The sequence below is a fragment of the Carassius auratus genome, chromosome 12 (genome assembly GCF_003368295.1).
Source record: "Carassius auratus strain Wakin chromosome 12, ASM336829v1, whole genome shotgun sequence".
Lineage (NCBI taxonomy): Eukaryota > Metazoa > Chordata > Actinopteri > Cypriniformes > Cyprinidae > Carassius > Carassius auratus.
The window spans coordinates 16,833,327-16,853,154 of NC_039254.1; the positions used below are offsets into that span (position 1 = coordinate 16,833,327).

The 19,828-nt window shown below is 37.6% G+C and overlaps 2 protein-coding genes across 3 annotated transcripts; both read left to right on the forward strand.

Annotated features, from left to right (window-relative positions):
* Positions 1-2,580: 2,580 nt before the first annotated feature.
* On the forward strand, positions 2,581-5,855 carry LOC113111993 (carbonic anhydrase 4-like). Of its 2 annotated transcripts, XM_026277318.1 has the most exons (10): positions 2,581-2,811; positions 3,042-3,111; positions 3,227-3,253; positions 3,404-3,574; positions 3,661-3,812; positions 3,885-3,965; positions 4,038-4,110; positions 4,192-4,355; positions 4,781-4,965; positions 5,038-5,855. In XM_026277318.1, the coding sequence occupies exons 1-10, from the start codon at positions 2,809-2,811 to the stop codon at positions 5,435-5,437; spliced, it is 1,326 nt and encodes a 441-aa protein (XP_026133103.1). In that variant the 5' UTR covers positions 2,581-2,808; the 3' UTR covers positions 5,438-5,855. The 2 variants fall into 2 exon arrangements, with proteins under 2 accessions (XP_026133103.1, XP_026133102.1); XM_026277317.1 differs by having other exon boundaries at positions 4,781-5,855.
* Positions 5,856-13,151: 7,296 nt separating this feature from the next.
* On the forward strand, positions 13,152-19,534 carry LOC113112188 (carbonic anhydrase 4-like). The gene is made up of 10 exons (XM_026277629.1): positions 13,152-13,338; positions 13,554-13,623; positions 13,735-13,761; positions 13,914-14,084; positions 14,172-14,323; positions 14,396-14,476; positions 14,547-14,619; positions 14,701-14,864; positions 15,175-15,476; positions 19,513-19,534. Exons 1-10 carry the CDS (start codon positions 13,336-13,338, stop codon positions 19,532-19,534), a joined length of 1,065 nt encoding a protein of 354 aa, XP_026133414.1. The 5' UTR covers positions 13,152-13,335.
* Positions 19,535-19,828: the final 294 nt, after the last annotated feature.

The window sequence follows — 19,828 nt, forward strand, 5'->3', positions numbered from 1 at the left end:
AACGCTGCAGGCAGCGCAGGGAACAATCAAGCTTGAGCTCGGACCACAGCAAAGGAGCCCAGTGTAAAAGCCCTCTTAACCTGTCAGTGACTCACAGTCGTGCGGGGGCCTCATGTATAAAACTCTATGTAGATTTCATCCTTAATGTGTGCGTACGCACAAAAGCTTTATAAAGCCATGCTTTAACTTGCACAAAGTTCCCTTTGTAATACCCAATCCATGGAAGATTTCTTTAAAATATGATGTTTCTTTAAAATATGTTGTTTGTCACAATGCTGGGAAGAGCACAAAAGGGGTTATCTTTAGGCTGCTGTCTGTGCTCGACACACCTGTGAACAGAGGTTATAACAGACCTGTTCAAACCAGCCAATGGACTGTTTGATCAGCGAGTGCATCTTTATGTCTGTCTATGTCTATATCTAGCCAATGAGAAAGTACAAAACAAATCAAGGGAAAGTTCAGGGGGTGAAGTCATAGATCTCAAATGTAACATCAGCACACATGGCTTCTGTATGCAATTGTTTCTCCTTCATATGTTTATTTTTATAAATAAAATCAATAACAATTAGGATTTCAAGTTTTTTTCAAGCTACAATTTTTGATAGTAATAAATTAATTCATGTGTGAGCAATCAATATTGCTTGGTTGAAGGTATCTCAATTTGGGTTGTTTTGCAAGCAACTGATGGGAAAATATCGACAAACCCAACAATTTTCAAACCATTTTCAAATCATTTTTCCACATTTTTTTGCCAATATGTGTCAAAATAATGTATTTTTTATGACAAAAATAATTAGGATATTAAGCAAAGATCATATTCTATAAAGATATTTAGAAAATTTCCTACCATAACTATATCAAAACTTATTTTTTTAATAGTAATATACATTACTAAGAACTTCATTTAGACAACTTTAAAGGCAATTTTCTCAGTATTTTGACTCATTGGTATTTTTTTTTTGCACACTCCGAATCCAGATTTTAAAATAATTGTATCTCGGCCAAATATTGTCAGACCTTAAAAGCCATACATCAATGGAAAGCTTTCAGATGATTTATAAGACTAAATTTCAGAAAAAAAAAAAAAAAGTATTTGCAGCCCAGGGTCCAAATAAGTTGATGATAGTTTTGCTAGTTCATTAAAGAAATACTAGCTTATTATTTATATTTGAAGGAGAGGATGAGTGGATTCCATCGCCCTGGTTGTATCCTTCCTTCACTATATTAATTATTTCATTAATATTGTGTGTGACTATTTATCAAGTTATTCATGAATATTTAGCCTCCAAGATTGTTTGATTTTAACTAAATAAGTAAAAAGCCATCTATACTCGTATAGAAAGAGAATACATGTTTATCCTTTCAGAAGTGATAAGAGTATATAGAATATATGTAGTATGTAGAATAACAGGTGTGAACACATGTTGAGTGTATTCCTTCTCCTGGGGTCACATGGCCAGCTATCTTCTACCTGTGCTGCGAGGGACAAGAGAACAGTGACTTTTAGAAATGTATATTAGACATTAGGATTCCTGCTCTATCCTGTATTTCTATTCCTCAAGATTAATTTCTGCATATTATGTGTGTGTATCCAACCGTAATGATAAGACACTTGCCAATGCTAGAAAACCTTGAATTGTACATAAGGGAGCTGTGTGTATGTGTGTGTGTGTCAGCACCTATGCTCTGTTTCTGCTGACATCCTGACCTGAGATGAGGTGTCTTCTTCACCAGTGCTGACGCCTGCTACAATCATTGGAGATATGCGGGAGATGCTTATATCCAAATGTGGAGTTTATCTAGGTTTTGGAACCAATCAGATTTCTGATGACCAGTACTTTGACGTAATTAGTATCTTCTGTCTGGAGTATAATTTTTGGTGATTCTGATTTGTACACAGAGCAGCCTAAGAACTCCGTCGAGAGTTCTGAAGCTGACTTCTGCAGATGAAACTGCAAACTATTTTCTTTAAGTAAAATTATTATTAATTGAATGCATCTCTGACTCCTGGTCTTCATTCATCATATCTGGTCCTTGGATTTTAACTGTAATTCCCCTACACCTTATACATGGGTTGATATTTTTGGTTTAACAACACAATCACTGTTTACACAATGCACCCTTTAATTTAGGATGAAGACAATTTAAATAAATTTATTTTAATAAAATAAAATGTCAATGCACATGTACTCAAACATTCTCTGTTTTAATGCTTAAAAAGTTTTAATATGACTTTAATGTCTGATTTTACTTCAAATCTTTTTTTTCCTTTTCTTTTTTTTCCCTAATGAGCTACTCTAACTTAACTTGAGTCAGAATAGACAAAGGTATTTTTACTTGGATATGACGATTGGATAATTTATACATCACTGACTATAACATTTCTTTCCTTAAATTGCATAAGTTGCATCAGACATGCAAAAGGAAACCAACTGAACATGGAACCTTGGTTATAAAGAGACCATCAAACTAGCTGTTTGGGGATGGAGTTTGATTGCTGTCAACTTCAATTTCCATCAAACACCTGAACCAAATAGGCCTTAATTACTTAACACCCATTAGGTACCACCTGTCTCAATGAGCTCATTTTGATACCTCGATTTTGTTATAGTCATGTCTTTGCCCATTTCAGAACTTTGAAAACCCTTTTAGTATACATTTTTTTACATGCATAGTAGTTCTTGAACAGGGTTTTGCCGATTTTACAGGAACCTAGTTTTGGCTTCTGATAAAAAAAAAAAAAAAGTGACTGTAATGTTAAGTGTTGTAGTTTAGGACTGATAGAGTATAATCTTTTCATTGTCTAAAATGGTAAGATATCAGTTTTTCTTTGCACTAAAACCTAACAAAAATCACAAAATTCACATATATGTGCAAAATAAATTATTTGATATGCTTTTAATATGTATTGTTTAAAATATATAATTACCTATGCATTTCTAGATCTTGTTAATGGATCTGCCAGATAATTTCATACCATAAATGGGTATTGTTTTTACTGCTTTTATTTCATTATTATTATTATTAATTTTTTTTCTTAGGTGAACGTTTTTATAACCTGCCTTGCTGCTTGTCTGTTGCACATATTGCCCAGTGCACCTACCTCCATTTGTAAGTGTTTGTTTGTTTTGTCATTTGGTTACTTTGTCACTTCTGTGACTGTTGCATCATTGTGTATTATGTGAGTTTTCAAAATAACTCTCCCTTTTCATGTGCTGCTTCTTAGCTTGGTGCTATCATAAGGCTTCATGTAGTAAGTAGTGTTTTATTTATTTTTTTGGGTGGAAACTTTTTGAACTTTTATAATGCGCTCCGTTCACTGCGGTTTCAAAATGAGAGCTTCTGCATTATTTGATGCTAATAACTAGTTGAAGATGTTTTGAAAGATTTTTCTGCATCTCAGGTGACCTCGTTTGGCCCATAATCGCAGAAAAAGACTGTAATGGAACTCAACAGTCTCCCATAGACATTGTAACCACCAATGTGCAGGCTAATACTACTCTGACTCCTTTCACCTTTACCGGCTACAATCAAGATGCAACCTTAACTGAAATCACAAACACTGGCACCACAAGTAAGTAGTGTGTTTCATCTTAAGTTTTTGTGTAGGGGGGAAAAACTGGCTAACTGGGAACAAAATACATTTGTTTTACTCGTCAGTTCAAGTTACACTTGATCACAAGAAAATGCATGTGGAAGGAGGTGGTCTGCCAGGCCTGTTTGCAAGTACTCAGTTTCACTTTCACTGGGGTAATGGCAGCACCACACCTGGATCTGAACATCGTGTGAATGGCAAACAATACCCTATGGAGGTATGAAAATCAAGTAATTCAAATGTAAAGCTTGGTTTTTACTGGTTGTCTAAAAGGATGTGTGTATTTCAGTTGCATATCGTGAGTAAGGCTGAACACAATGGCAGTCTGCCCAATGATTCGATATTAGCAGCTTTTGGTTTCTTCATTGAGGTATGTTGCCTCGTTGCCTCTGATTTTTGGAGAAAATGTTAAATTGACTATTTTAAATTAAATCCCCCACAGGCCTCTAATGACACTGGGAAACCAGAGAGCTGGAAAATCTTAACGTCTAATCTCACAGAAATTGCCAGTGCAGGTTTGGACCCAATCCTACAGTATTAGGAAAGTGGTTCTGTATGCTGGTAATGTAAAGAAGTTAATGTATGTATTGTTTCAGGTGATAAAACGCGTGTTTCCGACAAGCTCACCATGGATGATTTGCTTTCTGGAGTGGACCGTACTAAGTATTACCGCTATCTTGGGTCTTTGACTACACCAAACTGCGACGAAGGTGTAATTTGGACCATCTTTAAAGACCCCATTAAAGTCAGCCAAGATTTGGTAAGTCTAGACCGTATTCCTAAAAATATTTGGGCCTAAATTCAATATTTGGATTGCACATAAATTTGGTTACTTTAAATGGGCTTAACCTGTGGTGGGTCAATCATGCATAAGATTTCATAAAACTTATGCTAATGGAAAGCCATTTGAACAAATTAATCTTAAACTAGAAAATGGATGCAAATGGTTCCAATTTTAGTTTCAAATAGATTTGCCTATAGTGCTAAACCACGGAATCTGCAATTCCGTGGTTTAGCAGATTCCTATATAAAAATGTTTTTGACATAAATACTTATTTTTATTAAGTTGTGGGTATATTTAGACACTAAACTTTTAACATCTAATTTTATGTGCCCCCATTCCCCATTGGCAGTGTAGGATCAAAGGGTCTCTTTGGCTCAAATTATTTTGATTTCTCCAAATAGATTGACCTCTTCACTACGACTGTCTACATCAACAAAACCTCCAACTCCCCTCTAATGACCAACACGTTCAGGGGTGTTCAGCCCATCAATGGCAGGATTGTGATGTCCCAGATAGCGGGTACCAAAATTACTGGCCTCCTAATGCCAACATCGGCTAACAAAACCTCTGCTATTATAATGCCAACATCGGCTAACAAAACCACTGCTAGTATAAAGCCAACATCGGCTAACAAAACCACTGCTATTATAAAGCCAACATCGGCTAACAAAACCACTGCTATTATAATGCCAACATCGGCTAACAAAACCACTGCTAGTATAAAGCCAACATCGGCTAACAAAACCACTGCTATTATAAAGCCAACATCGGCTAACAAAACCACTGCTATTATAATGCCAACATCGGCTAACAAAACCACTGCTAGTATAAAGCCAACATCGGCTAACAAAACCACTGCTAGTATAAAGCCAACTCCGGCTACCAAAACCACTGCTATTATAAAGCCAACATCTGCTACCAAAACTACTGGCCTTAAGCCAAAATTGGGTCTTAAAACTACTAGAATTTTAAAGCCAGCATCAACCGCAACAACCCTATCCCAGGCTTACATTTTTCCTCTGAGTGTCGTTATGCTGTACGTTGTTCTATCTTTGTAAATGGTTCACAAAATGCTGAGATTAAGATGGCATAATGTTATTTGTATAAAAAAAAAACCATCTGCAATGTCAATTTTTAACGGATTTAATGTTGTAAAGGTTTAATTTCATTGTATTCAAATGTTTCCTTGTTTTTGGCTAGTTTCCTGAGATGGTTTAATATGAAACTGCCTTTCAGGTTGTGCACTACAGGTCTTATTTGGTTGGAGTACTGGGTGTGTTTCATAGGGGGTTAAATGTTTGACTTTCATGCACATTTTTGAAAGCGTTTGAGCTGCTTGTAGTCTTTGCATAAATGCACTTATTGTAACATGACTTTAGTGTCTGCTTTACAGATTGAAATGCAATGGTTTTTGAACAATGTAGGCAACATGCTTAGGATGTGTCACTGAGTCAACCTCTTAATTAAAAAAAAAAAGACTCCCTTAAAGTTAAACCATATCTAGTGCTTGTAACTGGTTTCTCACTGCTTGATTTGTGTTAATAAGTGCGCACAAGGTGTCCTTGTCTGCTGTGTGAATGTCAATGGTTTTTCAAAACTCATTTGTACAAAGGTGTTTTTTTTTTTTTTTTTTTTTATTAACTTGTGTTTTAAGCTTAATTCATTAAAGTTTATTAAAACCATTTATGGTATAAAAAATTACATTTTTGTGTCGTCAATCATTTTACAGAATGGAGGCAAGGGTTCATTCAGCCAAAAAGCCATAAATTAATCCTAAGTGTACAACTTTCAATCAAATTAAAAAAAAAAAAGATTAAAAATGATCACTTTGATCTTTCAAGCTATTTGATGCAACTTGGCAGGTGTTGTACGCCATGGGTCCATGAGAAGTTTGAAGAGTCATATGATGCAACTTAATTTTTTGCTTTTCTCTTTAGAGTGTTACAAGCTCTGGGTGCGTAAAGTTGCAAAGAATAACATCTCGCATCCAAAGAGACTTTCTTCATGAAAGTTAAGACTCTGCCTCACTCCTCGAAAATGGCTTATTCAAACACATCCCAACATGTCACCTTGGAAAACGTACTCGTTTATAATACGATTTCTTAGGGGGGTGGTTTTTTTTATTTTTTATTTTATTTTTTTTATTGTGTGTGAAATATTATACTAAATACACAATTACTGTAAATGTGAGGTTATGTAAGCTGGCTAACTCTTACAACTTACCTTACAAAAACTAAATGACCTATTTACTATTGAAAATTAATAAATACATTAAAAAAAGCAAACAAAAGCGTTACTGTAATCAACAAATAACCATGGATTTACTACTCTAACCATAGTTTAACCATGGTATTTGTACAACCATGGTTATACAAATGGTAATTGATACAAAAAAAAAAACTTTTAAATTCTTTTTGCTGGGGTAATTTTGTGTTGAGTATTTGCAGGTCTTAGTATTTGTGTTGTGAGCATTTGCAGCTTGTTTTTTTTTTTTTATTTCATTGTGTTGCGAGTATTTGCAGCGTGTGCTGTCAAACTGATGATGTTTTATTAATTTGCTGGTGCTTTTTCTATTTGAATGCGTTTTGTGAAGTTGAGCTTTCTCGACCACCGTGCCTCGCCCCTATTTTTTTTTTAATCTTCGTCCCACATGTACATATGCAACCATGGCAACGACGATCGCGGAAACAAGCGAAGATGACACAAGCATATTCAAACAAAAGCCAACATGGATAAGTTGTGTGAAACAACGCAAAATCAACGTTACTCCCCTATCAAAAAGAATGTGTCCAATTCCAATCTCCACCGATGGAAACCTGTTCCAATATTAACGCGGATCCTACCTCTTGCCTGATTGTAAACCCACCTTTTTTTTTTATCTGCCATCTCAATCTGTAGTTGATCTGCTAATATGCTAATTTTGATTAAAAGCGCCTACTAAATGTAAATGTGAGGTAATATGTGTCTTGTGCACTCAAATTGAGCGCTCTTCTCGCTATCAGGACAAGACACGCCCCCTTAAAATCAGATTAATCCTGTTTACCATTACAGCCTTTCATTGAGATAGTGAGGGGGGATGAATCGGTTCACTATGAATCGGGGGGGTCATGTCTCCCCTGTCCCTAGTGCAAACTAATCAAGTTTAAAATGGAATATTCCAATTTTAGAGATACAGAATTTTTTATTTTCCTAAGCTTTGTCATAACCATCAGAATTAAAACAAAAAAAACTTGTTTCATTGTGTCTAATGAATCTAGAATATAAGAAAGTTTGCTTTTATAAGTTTGCTTTTATTAAATTCATAAATTCATAAAAATGATTCCAAAAGCATATGATTTTTCCACAATAACGCCGATGCGGTCCCCAGTGATTTATTTTGTGTGCTTTTGCATTGGCATTGGTTTTAATAGGCTAATAAATAAATGACTAATATTTATCAACAAAGAACATTGAACGTGCATCTAGTAGATAGAGAGTCAGTTGGGATTATTATATGCAAATGTATTTAACCAGATTTTGTGTGCGGTGCAAAACTTGCTTGGAAACCTGGTATTCATATACGTTTCCTTAAAAAAAAATCGTCAGTGGAGTTATGCAGTAATTACGATAAATTTCTGTCCATTGAAAAAAAAAAAAAAAAAACTATTTAAAGGGGGGGTGAAATGCTCATTTTCACTCAATATCCTGTTAATCTTGAGTACATATAGAGTAGTACTGCATCCTTCATAAATCCAAAAAGTCTTTAGTTGTATTATATTCATAAGAGAAAGATAGTCTGTACCGATTTTTCCCGGAAAAACACGACCGGCTGGAGGCGTGATGTGTGGGCGGAGCTAAAGAATCACGAGCGCGAATAGGCTTTTGCGTTGAAAGCATGTGGAAGCTGTGACATTACCGTGAGGGAAAACCCATCATTCAAAACAAACCATGGCTAACAGTCAGATTCAGCCGTTTATTTATGATCCAGAATCAGATCCATAAGCTGAAACTGAACGAAAGCAGCAGCAGCAACGACTCGCTCCGAGCGGGGCTCGAACCCGGGTCTCTGGCATGGGAGGGGACGCACTAACAAGGAGGCAGAGATATTTGAAGCAGTTTTACTCACCGCCTGCGGTTCCAACACACGATTGTGACCCTTTTCCTTGGGATTGCTTCATTCTTAAGAAATAAACGATACGCAAATCCGTCGTCAAACTGGGCCTTGTGAACAAGCATCTTCGAAATGCAGGGAACAAACAAAAACACTTGCAGAACTCCGTTGATGCTCTGTAAAAATAAACTCCATCAACTGGTCCCTTAATGCTGTTTTTTTTTTTTCTGTGCAGGGTTGTCTTGCCCTGGCAACAAAAAACACACTTCTTTTGTGACTTTTCGTGATGCTCTCGCTCTGATCAGTGAATCCCTCTGATCAGTGAATGTCTGTGCTCTCAGTGCTCTGCTATACGGTAGCGCGCGCTCTTCCGGCAGAAGTGCCTTAGGACCCATATAAGGAAATTCCTAATGTCACACAGAGCCATACTCGAAAAAAACTTTCAGAAACTTGTGACAAACCGGAAGGAGTATTTTGGGAACAAAAATACTCCTTCAAACGTACAACTTAATTTTTGAAACTTTGTCCATGTTTAGCATGGGAATCCAACTCTTTAACAGTGTAAAAAACTCAGTATGCATGAAATAGCATTTCATCCCCCTTTAAAATATATATATATTTTTATATTACTTTTCAAAGAATGCAAAGTATTTAATGTTAAAATAGAGTTAGTGCCTTTAAAATTCAGTTTTTGAAACCAGATTAGTGACATCTGTTGGGAGTAAAATAAGAAAAACATCTGCAATTCCGTGGTTTAGCAGATTCCTATATAAAAATGTTTTTGACATAAATACTTATTTTTATTAAGTTGTGGGTATATTTAGACATTAAACTTTTAACATTTAACATTAAAACTTTTTTTAAAGGTTAAGATTATTTTTTCAGTTTGAAATTTTGATTTGAAGCGTCAGTTTTTGAATTATTACTACAGTCAAACCTGAACACATAGAAAGCATTTTGTAACACAAATATTACAATTGTATAAAAATCTAACAAAAATTAATGGAAATGTTTTATCAGAGCTTAATCCTTCTGGGGAATAAGTGGTTATGAACAAATGAATGAAGCACATTTGTTTGTATTTCACTCTGGTTCGAATCACACTTGCGGAAAGAGCTTGAGAAATAGTGTCTCTTCTGCAGCTCTGTACACTTTCAATTAGTTGTTTTTAGTCACCATCAATACTTTGACATTCACATGATTTTACAGATTTTTACGTAGAAAGGGTGACTGCACACTGCATTACATTAAATTATCTTTCAAGTGTTCATAACTGCTGGCCAAATAAAAAAATGAAATGGAGCAAGGTGCCCCCTGGTGTTTTGGGGGCTCTGCGCAGCTGGTGTATTTTGTGTATAGTGTTTTGTGTGTTGTGTTCTCCATGCATTTTCCGTGTGAGTTTGCGATGACATAAGGTGACTGCAAACGCAACTAGGTTTGATACAACTATTGAGTGTGAAAGCAGACCAACGCTGCAGGCAGCGCAGGGAACAATCAAGCTTGAGCTCGGACCACAGCAAAGGAGCCCAGTGTAAAAGCCCTCTTAACCTGTCAGTGACTCACAGTCGTGCGGGGGCCTCATGTATAAAACTCTATGTAGATTTCATCCTTAATGTGTGCGTACGCACAAAAGCTTTATAAAGCCATGCTTTAACTTGCACAAAGTTCCCTTTGTAATACCCAATCCATGGAAGATTTCTTTAAAATATGATGTTTCTTTAAAATGCTGGGAAGAGCACAAAAGGGGTTATCTTTAGGCTGCTGTCTGTGCTCGACACACCTGTGAACAGAGGTTATAACAGACCTGTTCAAACCAGCCAATGGACTGTTTGATCAGCGAGTGCATCTTTATGTCTGTCTATGTCTATATCTAGCCAATGAGAAAGTACAAAACAAATCAAGGGAAAGTTCAGGGGGTGAAGTCATAGATCTCAAATGTAACATCAGCACACATGGCTTCTGTATGCAATTGTTTCTCCTTCATATGTTTATTTTTATAAATAAAATCAATAACAATTAGGATTTCAATTAGGTTTTTTTGATAGTAATAAATGAAATCAATATTGCTTGGTTGAAGGTATCTCAATTTGGGTTGTTTTGCAAGCAACTGATGGGAAAATATCGACAAACCCAACAATTTTCAAACCATTTTCAAATCATTTTTCCAAATTTTTTTGCCAATAGTCAAAAAAAATGTATGTGTCAAAATGATCTATTTTTTATGACAAAAATAATTAGGATATTAAGCAAAGATCATATTCTATAAAGATATTTAGAAAATTTCGTACCATAACTATATCAAAACTTATTTTTTTAATAGTAATATACATTACTAAGAACTTCATTTAGACAACTTTAAAGGCAATTTTCTCAGTATTTTGATTTTTTTTTTGCACACTCCGAATCCAGATTTTCAAATAATTGTATCTCGGCCAAATATTGTCAGACCTTAAAAGCCATACATCAATGGAAAGCTTTCAGATGATTTATAAGACTAAATTTCAGAAAAAAGAAAAAAGTATTTGCAGCCCAGGGTCCAAATAAGTTGATGATAGTTTTGCTAGTTCATTAAAGAAATACTAGCTTATTATTTATATTTGAAGGAGAGGATGAGTGGATTCCATCGCCCTGGTTGTATCCTTCCTTCACTATATTAATTATTTCATTATTTCATTATTGTGTGTGACTATTTATCAAGTTATTCATGAATATTTAGCCTCCAAGATTGTTTGAATTTAACTAAATAAGTAAAAAGCCATCTATACTCGTATAGATAGAGAATACATGTTTATCCTTTCAGAAGTGATAAGAGTATATAGAATATATGTAGTATGTAGAATAACAGGTGTGAACACATGTTGAGTGTATTCCTTCTCCTGGGGTCACATGGCCAGCTATCTTCTACCTGTGCTGCGAGGAACAAGAGAACTGTGACTTTTAGAAATGTATATTAGACATTAGGATTCCTGCTCTATCCTGTATTTCTATTCCTCAAGATTAATTTCTGCATATTATGTGTGTGTATCCAACCGTAATGATAAGACACTTGCCAATGCTAGAAAACCTTGAATTGTAGATATGGCCGCTGTGTGTATGTGTGTGTGTGTCAGCACCTATGCTCTGTTTCTGCTGACATCCTGACCTGAGATGAGGTGTCTTCTTCACCAGTGCTGACGCCTGCTACAATCATTGGAGATATGCGGGAGATGCTTATGTCCAAATGTGGAGTTTATCTAGGTTTTGGAACCAATCAGATTTCTGATGACCAGTACTTTGACGTAATTAGTATCTTCTGTCTGGAGTATAATTGCTGTTGATTCTGAGTTGTACGCAGTGCGGCCTACAAACTCCGTCGAGAGTTCTGAAGCTGACTTCTGCAGATGAAACTGCAAACTATTTTCTTTAAGTAAAATTATTATTAATTGAATGCATCTCTGACTCCTGGTCTCCCGGACTCCAGGTTCACACACTGTCTGTTATGCGCCTTTTTTCCGAGCCCATGTTAACAAATCAGAGTGTTCACACTGAACGCGGTAGAAGGCTATAAATAAAAACGTGCAAAAATAATTAATATCTTGCACATGAGCATAGAGAGAGTTGTGAGTACACAGGTGAGAGGAGACACATTTTAAGTGTGCACACTTTCTCCGGGCGAGAGCAGCGTGTATCTGAGCAAGCATGTCTGGTTTTTTGACAAAGCAAAGGAAATCTGCATGGGAGCGGAGAGATTCACACTTGTGCATTAAATTAATGTGCTTTCACTTACATTTATGCGCTCTCGCTGCTGACTGCATACACAGTGTATACGCACTGCACCGCTACAATTAATGAGCTCTATGAACAATGCATGGCAAAAAAAGAAAAAAAAAAGTCCCTGGACACTGGATTTATTTATTTATACATTTTTTTGCCTTAAGTCTATTTGGTTACACCTTAACTATAGTGATTATTTTTCACTTATGTCTGGTCTAGAGACCTAACAACTTTTTGATAAAGGTCTAATTGTTTTTCTTTTGGAAATATGTTTCAAAATCATCCTGAATGCATTTATGACTGTAAAGCATATCTGTGTGTGTCAAAATTGTGATTAAAATTGAAATCTCTAAATTGATCAAAGAAATCGCAATAGTTTTTTTTTGTTTCATATCGAACAGCCCTGAAGATTAGGATGAAGACAATTTAAATACATTTATTTTAATAAAATAAAATGTTAATGCACGTGTACTCAAACATTCTCTGTTTTCCATTCTTTCGTCTTAAGCATGTTTTAATGCTTAAAACGTTTTAATATGACTTTAATGTCTGATATTACTTTAAATCTTTTTTTTTTCTTTTCTTTTTTTTCTAATGAGCTACTCTAACTTAACTTGAGTCAGAATAGACAAAGGTATTTTTACTTTTACTCGGATATGACGATTGGATAATTTATACATCACTGACTGACTATTACATTTCTTTCCTTAAATTGCATAAGTTGCATCAGACATGCACAAAAGGAAACCAACTGAACATGGAACCTTGGTTATAAAGAGACCATCAAACTACCTGTTTGGGGATCGAGTTTGATTGCTGTCAACTTCAATTTCCATCAAGCACCTGAACCAAATAGGCCTTAATTACTTAACACCCATTAGGTACCACCTGTCTCATTGAGCTCATTTTCATACCTGGTTATAGTCATGTCTTTGCCCATTTCAGAACTTTGAAAACCCTTTTAGTATAATTTTTTTACATGCATAGTGGTTCTTGAACAGGGTTTTGCCAATTTTACAGGAGCCAAGTTTTGGCTTCTGATAAAAAAAAGTGACTGTAATGTTAAGTGTTGTAGTTTAGGACTGATAGAGTATAATCATTTCATTGTCTAAAATGGTAAGATATCAGTTTTTCTTTGCACTAAAACCTAACAAAATCACAAGACTCACAAAAATGTTCAAAATAAATTATTTGATATGCTTTTAATATGTATAGTTTAAAAGTTATAATGACCTATGCATTTCTAGATCTTGTTAATGGATCTGCCAGATAATTACATAACATAAATGGGTAGTATTTTTACTATAAAAAAAAAAATATTTTTTTTTTAGGTGAATGTTTTTATAACCTGCCTTGCTGCTTGTCTGTTGCACATGTTGCACAGTGCACCTAACTCCATTTGTAAGTGTTTGTTTTGTCATTTGGTTACTTTGTCACTTCTGTGACCCTTGCATCATTGTGTATTATGTGAGTTTTCAAAATAACTCTCCCTTTTCATGTGCTGCTTCTTAGCTTGGTGCTATCATAAGGCTTCATGTAGTAAGTAGTATTTATTTTTATTTTTTTGGGGGGGGGTGGAGACTTTTTGAATTTATGAGTTCTGTTCACTGCGGTTTCAAAATGAGAGCTTATACATTATTTGATGCTAATAGCTAGGTGAGGATGTTTTGAAAGCTTTTTCTGCATTTCAGGTGACATCGTTTGGCACATAATCGCAGAAAAAGACCGTAATGGCACTCAACAGTCTCCCATAGACATTGTAACCACCGATGTGCACACTAATACTACTCTGACTCCTTTCACCTTCACGGGCTACAATGAAGATGCAACCTTAACTGAAATCACAAACACTGGCACCACAAGTAAGTAGTGTGTTTCATCTTAAGTTTTTGTGTAGAGGGGGAAAAACTGGCTAACTGGGAGAAAAATACATTTGTTTTACTCGTCAGTTCAAGTTACACTTGATCACAAGAAAATGCATGTGGAAGGAGGTGGTCTGCCAGGCCTGTTTGCAAGTACTCAGTTTCACTTTCACTGGGGTAATGGCAGTGCCACACCTGGGTCTGGACATAGTGTGAATGGCAAACGATACTCTATGGAGGTATGAAAATCAAGAAAATCAAATGTAAAGCTTGGTTTTTGCTGGTTTTCTAAAAGGATGTGTGTATTTCAGTTGCATATCGTGAGTAAGGCTGAACACAATGGCAGTCTGCCCAATGATTCGATATTAGCAGCTTTTGGTTTCTTCATTGAGGTATGTTGCCTCGTTGTCTCTGATATTTGGAGAAGATTTTAAACTGACTTTTAAATTAAATCCCCCACAGGCCTCTAATGACACTGGGAAACCAGAGAGCTGGAAACTCTTAATGTCTTATCTCACAGAAATTGCCAGTGCAGGTTTGGACCCAATCCTACAGTATTAGGAAAGTGGTTCTGTATGCTGGTAATGTAAAGAAGTTAATGTATGTATTGTTTCAGGTGATAAAACACGTGTTTCCGACAAGCTCACCATGGATGATCTGCTTTCTGGAGTGGACCGTACTAAGTATTACCGCTATCTTGGGTCTTTGACTACACCCAACTGTGATGAAGGTGTGATTTGGACCATCTTTAAAGACCCCATTAAAGTCAGCCAAGATTTGGTAAGTCTAGACCGTATTCCTAAAAATATTTGGGCCTAAATTCAATATTTGGATTGCACATAAATTTGATTACTTTAAATAGGCTTAACCTGTGGTGGGTCAATCATGCATAAGATTTCATAAAACTTATGCAAATTGAAAGCCATTTGAACAAATTAATCTTAAAAACTAGAAAAATGGATGCAAATGGTTGCAATTTTAGTTTCAAATACATTTGCCTATAGTGCTTAATTTTGTGCCCCCATCCCCCATTGGCAGTGTAGGATCAAAGGGTCTATTTGGCTCAAATTATTTTGATTTCTCCAAATAGATTGACCTCTTCACTACGACTGTCTACATCAATAAAAACTCCAACTCCCCTCTAATGACCAACACATTCAGGGGTGTTCAGCCCATCAATGGCAGGATTGTGAGGTCACCGATAGTGGGTACCAAAATTACTGGCCTCCTAATGCCAACATCGCCTACCACAACCACTGCTATTCTAAAGCTGACTTCGACTACCAAAACCACTGCTATTCTAAAGCCGACTTCGACTACCAAAACCACCGCTATTCTAAAGCCGACTTCGACTACCAAAACCACCGCTATTCTAAAGCCGACTTCGACTACCAAAACCACCGCTATTCTAAAGCCGACTTCGACTACCAAAACCACTGCTATTCTAAAGCCGACTTCGACTTCGACTACCAAAACCACTGCTATTATGAAGCCGACTTCGACTACCAAAACCACCGCTATCATGAAGCCGACTTCGACTACCAAAACCACCGCTATTCTAAAGCCGACTTCGACTACCAAAACCACTGCTATTCTAAAGCCGACTTCGACTACCAAAACCACTGCTATTCTAAAGCCGACTTCGACTACCAAAACCACTGCTATTCTAAAGCCGACTTCGACTACCAAAACCACCGCTATTCTAAAGCCGACTTCGACTACCAAAACCACCGCTATTCTAAAGCCGACTTCGACTACCAAAACCACTGCTATTATGAAGCCGACTTCGACTACCAAAACCACCGCTATTATGAAGCCGACTTCGACTACCAAAACCACCGCTATCATGAAGCCGACTTCGACTACCAAAACCACTGCTATTATGAAGCCGACTTCGACTACCAAAACCACTGCTATTATGAAGCCGACTTCGACTACCAAAACCACCGCTATTATGAAGCCGACTTCGACTACCAAAACCACCGCTATCATGAAGCCGACTTCGACTACCAAAACCACTGCTATTCTAAAGCCGACTTCGACTACCAAAACCACTGCTATTCTAAAGCCGACTTCGACTACCAAAACCACCGCTATTCTAAAGCCGACTTCGACTACCAAAACCACCGCTATTATGAAGCCGACTTCGACTACCAAAACCACCGCTATTCTAAAGCCGACTTCGACTACCAAAACCACCGCTATTCTAAAGCCGACTTCGACTACCAAAACCACTGCTATTCTAAAGCCGACTTCGACTTCGACTACCAAAACCACTGCTATTATGAAGCCGACTTCGACTACCAAAACCACCGCTATCATGAAGCCGACTTCGACTACCAAAACCACCGCTATTCTAAAGCCGACTTCGACTACCAAAACCACTGCTATTCTAAAGCCGACTTCGACTACCAAAACCACTGCTATTCTAAAGCCGACTTCGACTACCAAAACCACTGCTATTCTAAAGCCGACTTCGACTACCAAAACCACCGCTATTCTAAAGCCGACTTCGACTACCAAAACCACCGCTATTCTAAAGCCGACTTCGACTACCAAAACCACTGCTATTATGAAGCCGACTTCGACTACCAAAACCACCGCTATTATGAAGCCGACTTCGACTACCAAAACCACCGCTATCATGAAGCCGACTTCGACTACCAAAACCACTGCTATTATGAAGCCGACTTCGACTACCAAAACCACTGCTATTATGAAGCCGACTTCGACTACCAAAACCACCGCTATTATGAAGCCGACTTCGACTACCAAAACCACCGCTATCATGAAGCCGACTTCGACTACCAAAACCACTGCTATTCTAAAGCCGACTTCGACTACCAAAACCACCGCTATTCTAAAGCCGACTTCGACTACCAAAACCACCGCTATTCTAAAGCCGACTTCGACTACCAAAACCACCGCTATTCTAAAGCCGACTTCGACTACCAAAACCACCGCTATTCTAAAGCCGACTTCGACTACCAAAACCACTGCTATTATGAAGCCGACTTCGACTACCAAAACCACCGCTATTATGAAGCCGACTTCGACTACCAAAACCACCGCTATCATGAAGCCGACTTCGACTACCAAAACCACTGCTATTATGAAGCCGACTTCGACTACCAAAACCACTGCTATTATGAAGCCGACTTCGACTACCAAAACCACCGCTATCATGAAGCCGACTTCGACTACCAAAACCACCGCTATCATGAAGCCGACTTCGACTACCAAAACCACTGCTATTCTAAAGCCGACTTCGACTACCAAAACCACCGCTATTCTAAAGCCGACTTCGACTACCAAAACCACCGCTATTATGAAGCCGACTTCGACTACCAAAACCACCGCTATTCTAAAGCCGACTTCGACTACCAAAACCACCGCTATCATGAAGCCGACTTCGACTACCAAAACCACCGCTATCATGAAGCCGACTTCGACTACCAAAACCACCGCTATTCTAAAGCCGACTTCGACTACCAAAACCACCGCTATTCTAAAGCCGACTTCGACTACCAAAACCACCGCTATTCTAAAGCCGACTTCGACTACCAAAACCACCGCTATTCTAAAGCCGACTTCGACTACCAAAACCACCGCTATTCTAAAGCCGACTTCGACTACCAAAACCACTGCTATTATGAAGCCGACTTCGACTACCAAAACCACCGCTATTATGAAGCCGACTTCGACTACCAAAACCACCGCTATCATGAAGCCGACTTCGACTACCAAAACCACCGCTATTCTAAAGCCGACTTCGACTACCAAAACCACCGCTATTCTGAAGCCGACTTCGACTACCAAAACCACTGCTATTATGAAGCCGACTTCGACTACCAAAACCACCGCTATTATGAAGCCGACTTCGACTACCAAAACCACCGCTATTCTAAAGCCGACTTCGACTACCAAAACCACCGCTATTCTAAAGCCGACTTCGACTACCAAAACCACCGCTATTCTAAAGCCGACTTCGACTACCAAAACCACCGCTATTCTAAAGCCGACTTCGACTACCAAAACCACCGCTATTCTAAAGCCGACTTCGACTACCAAAACCACCGCTATTCTAAAGCCGACTTCGACTACCAAAACCACCGCTATTCTAAAGCCGACTTCGACTACCAAAACCACCGCTATCATGAAGCCGACTTCGACTACCAAAACCACTGCTATTCTAAAGCCGACTTCGACTACCAAAACCACCGCTATTCTAAAGCCGACTTCGACTACCAAAACCACCGCTATCATGAAGCCGACTTCGACTACCAAAACCACTGCTATTCTAAAGCCGACTTCGACTACCAAAACCACTGCTATTCTAAAGCCGACTTCGACTACCAAAACCACTGCTATTCTAAAGCCGACTTCGACTACCAAAACCACTGCTATTATGAAGCCGACTTCGACTACCAAAACCACTGCTATTCTAAAGCCGACTTCGACTACCAAAACCACCGCTATTCTAAAGCCGACTTCGACTACCAAAACCACCGCTATTCTAAAGCCGACTTCGACTACCAAAACCACCGCTATTCTAAAGCCGACTTCGACTACCAAAACCACCGCTATTATGAAGCCGACATCAGGTACCAAAACCACTGCTATTATGAAGCCGACTTCGACTACCAAAACCACCGCTATTATGAAGCCGACTTCGACTACCAAAACCACCGCTATTATGAAGCCGACTTCGACTACCAAAACCACTGCTATTATGAAGCCGACATCAGGTACCAAAACCACGGCTATTATAAAACCAACATCTGCTACCAAAACTACTGGCCTTAAGCCAAAATTGGGTCTTAAAACTACTAGAATTCTAAAGCCAGCATCAACCGCAACAAACCTATCCCAGGCTTACATTTTTCCTCTGAGTGTCATTATGCTGTACTGTGTTCTATCTTTGTAAATGGTTCACAAAATGCTGAGATTAAGATGGCTATGTGATTTTTGAAAATGTTATTTGTATTAAAAAAAAAGCATCTGCAATGTCAAATTTTTAACTGATTTAATGTTGTAAAGGTTTAATTTCATTGTATTCCAGTGTTTCCTTGTTTTTGGCTAGTTTCCTGAGATGGTTTAATATGAAACTGCCTTTCAGGTTGTGCACTACAGGTCTTATTTTGTTGCAGTGCTGGGTGTGTTTCATAGAGGGTTAAATGTTTGACTTTCATGCACAGCTTTGAAAGCATTTGAGCTGCTTGTAGTCTTCGCATAAATGCACTTATTGTGACATGACTTTAGTGTCTGCTTTACAGATTGAAATGCAATGGTTTTTGAACAATGTAGGCAACATGCTGAGGATGTGTCACTGAGTCAACCTTTTTATTTTTTAGAAAAAAAGACTCCCTTAAAGTTAAACCATATCTAGTGCTTGTGACTGGTTTCTCACTCTGATTTTGGTTTGTAGGTTCTCATCGGTGTCACTGTAATTGCTGGATTTGTGTTAAGTGCGCACAAGGTGTCCTTGTCTGCTGTGTGAATGTCAATGGTTTTTCAAAACTCTTTTTTTTTTTTTTTTTTAAATTAACTTGTCTTTTAAGCTTAATTCATTAAAGTTTATTAAAACCATTTATGGTATAAAAAAATGTGTTGGTCAATCATTTTGTACAATGGAGGCAAGTTTGTGGTGTGTGTGTGTGCTTTTTTTTTTTTTTTTTTAAATGGTTTGTTCAGCCAAAAAGGAAAATTTAAGCCATAGGATTAATCCTAAGTGTATAACTTTC

Bases quoted from the DNA above. Each gene is read 5' to 3' on its own strand.
- LOC113112188 (XM_026277629.1), top strand. The intron at 14,085-14,171 runs GTAAGTAGTGTG...TTTACTCGTCAG, and splicing joins CACAAACACTGGCACCACAA to TTCAAGTTACACTTGATCAC. The intron at 14,477-14,546 runs GTATGTTGCCTC...AATCCCCCACAG, and splicing joins CTTTTGGTTTCTTCATTGAG to GCCTCTAATGACACTGGGAA.
- LOC113111993 (XM_026277317.1), top strand. The intron at 3,112-3,226 runs GTAAGTGTTTGT...GCTGCTTCTTAG, and splicing joins CAGTGCACCTACCTCCATTT to CTTGGTGCTATCATAAGGCT. The intron at 3,813-3,884 runs GTATGAAAATCA...TGTGTATTTCAG, and splicing joins GCAAACAATACCCTATGGAG to TTGCATATCGTGAGTAAGGC.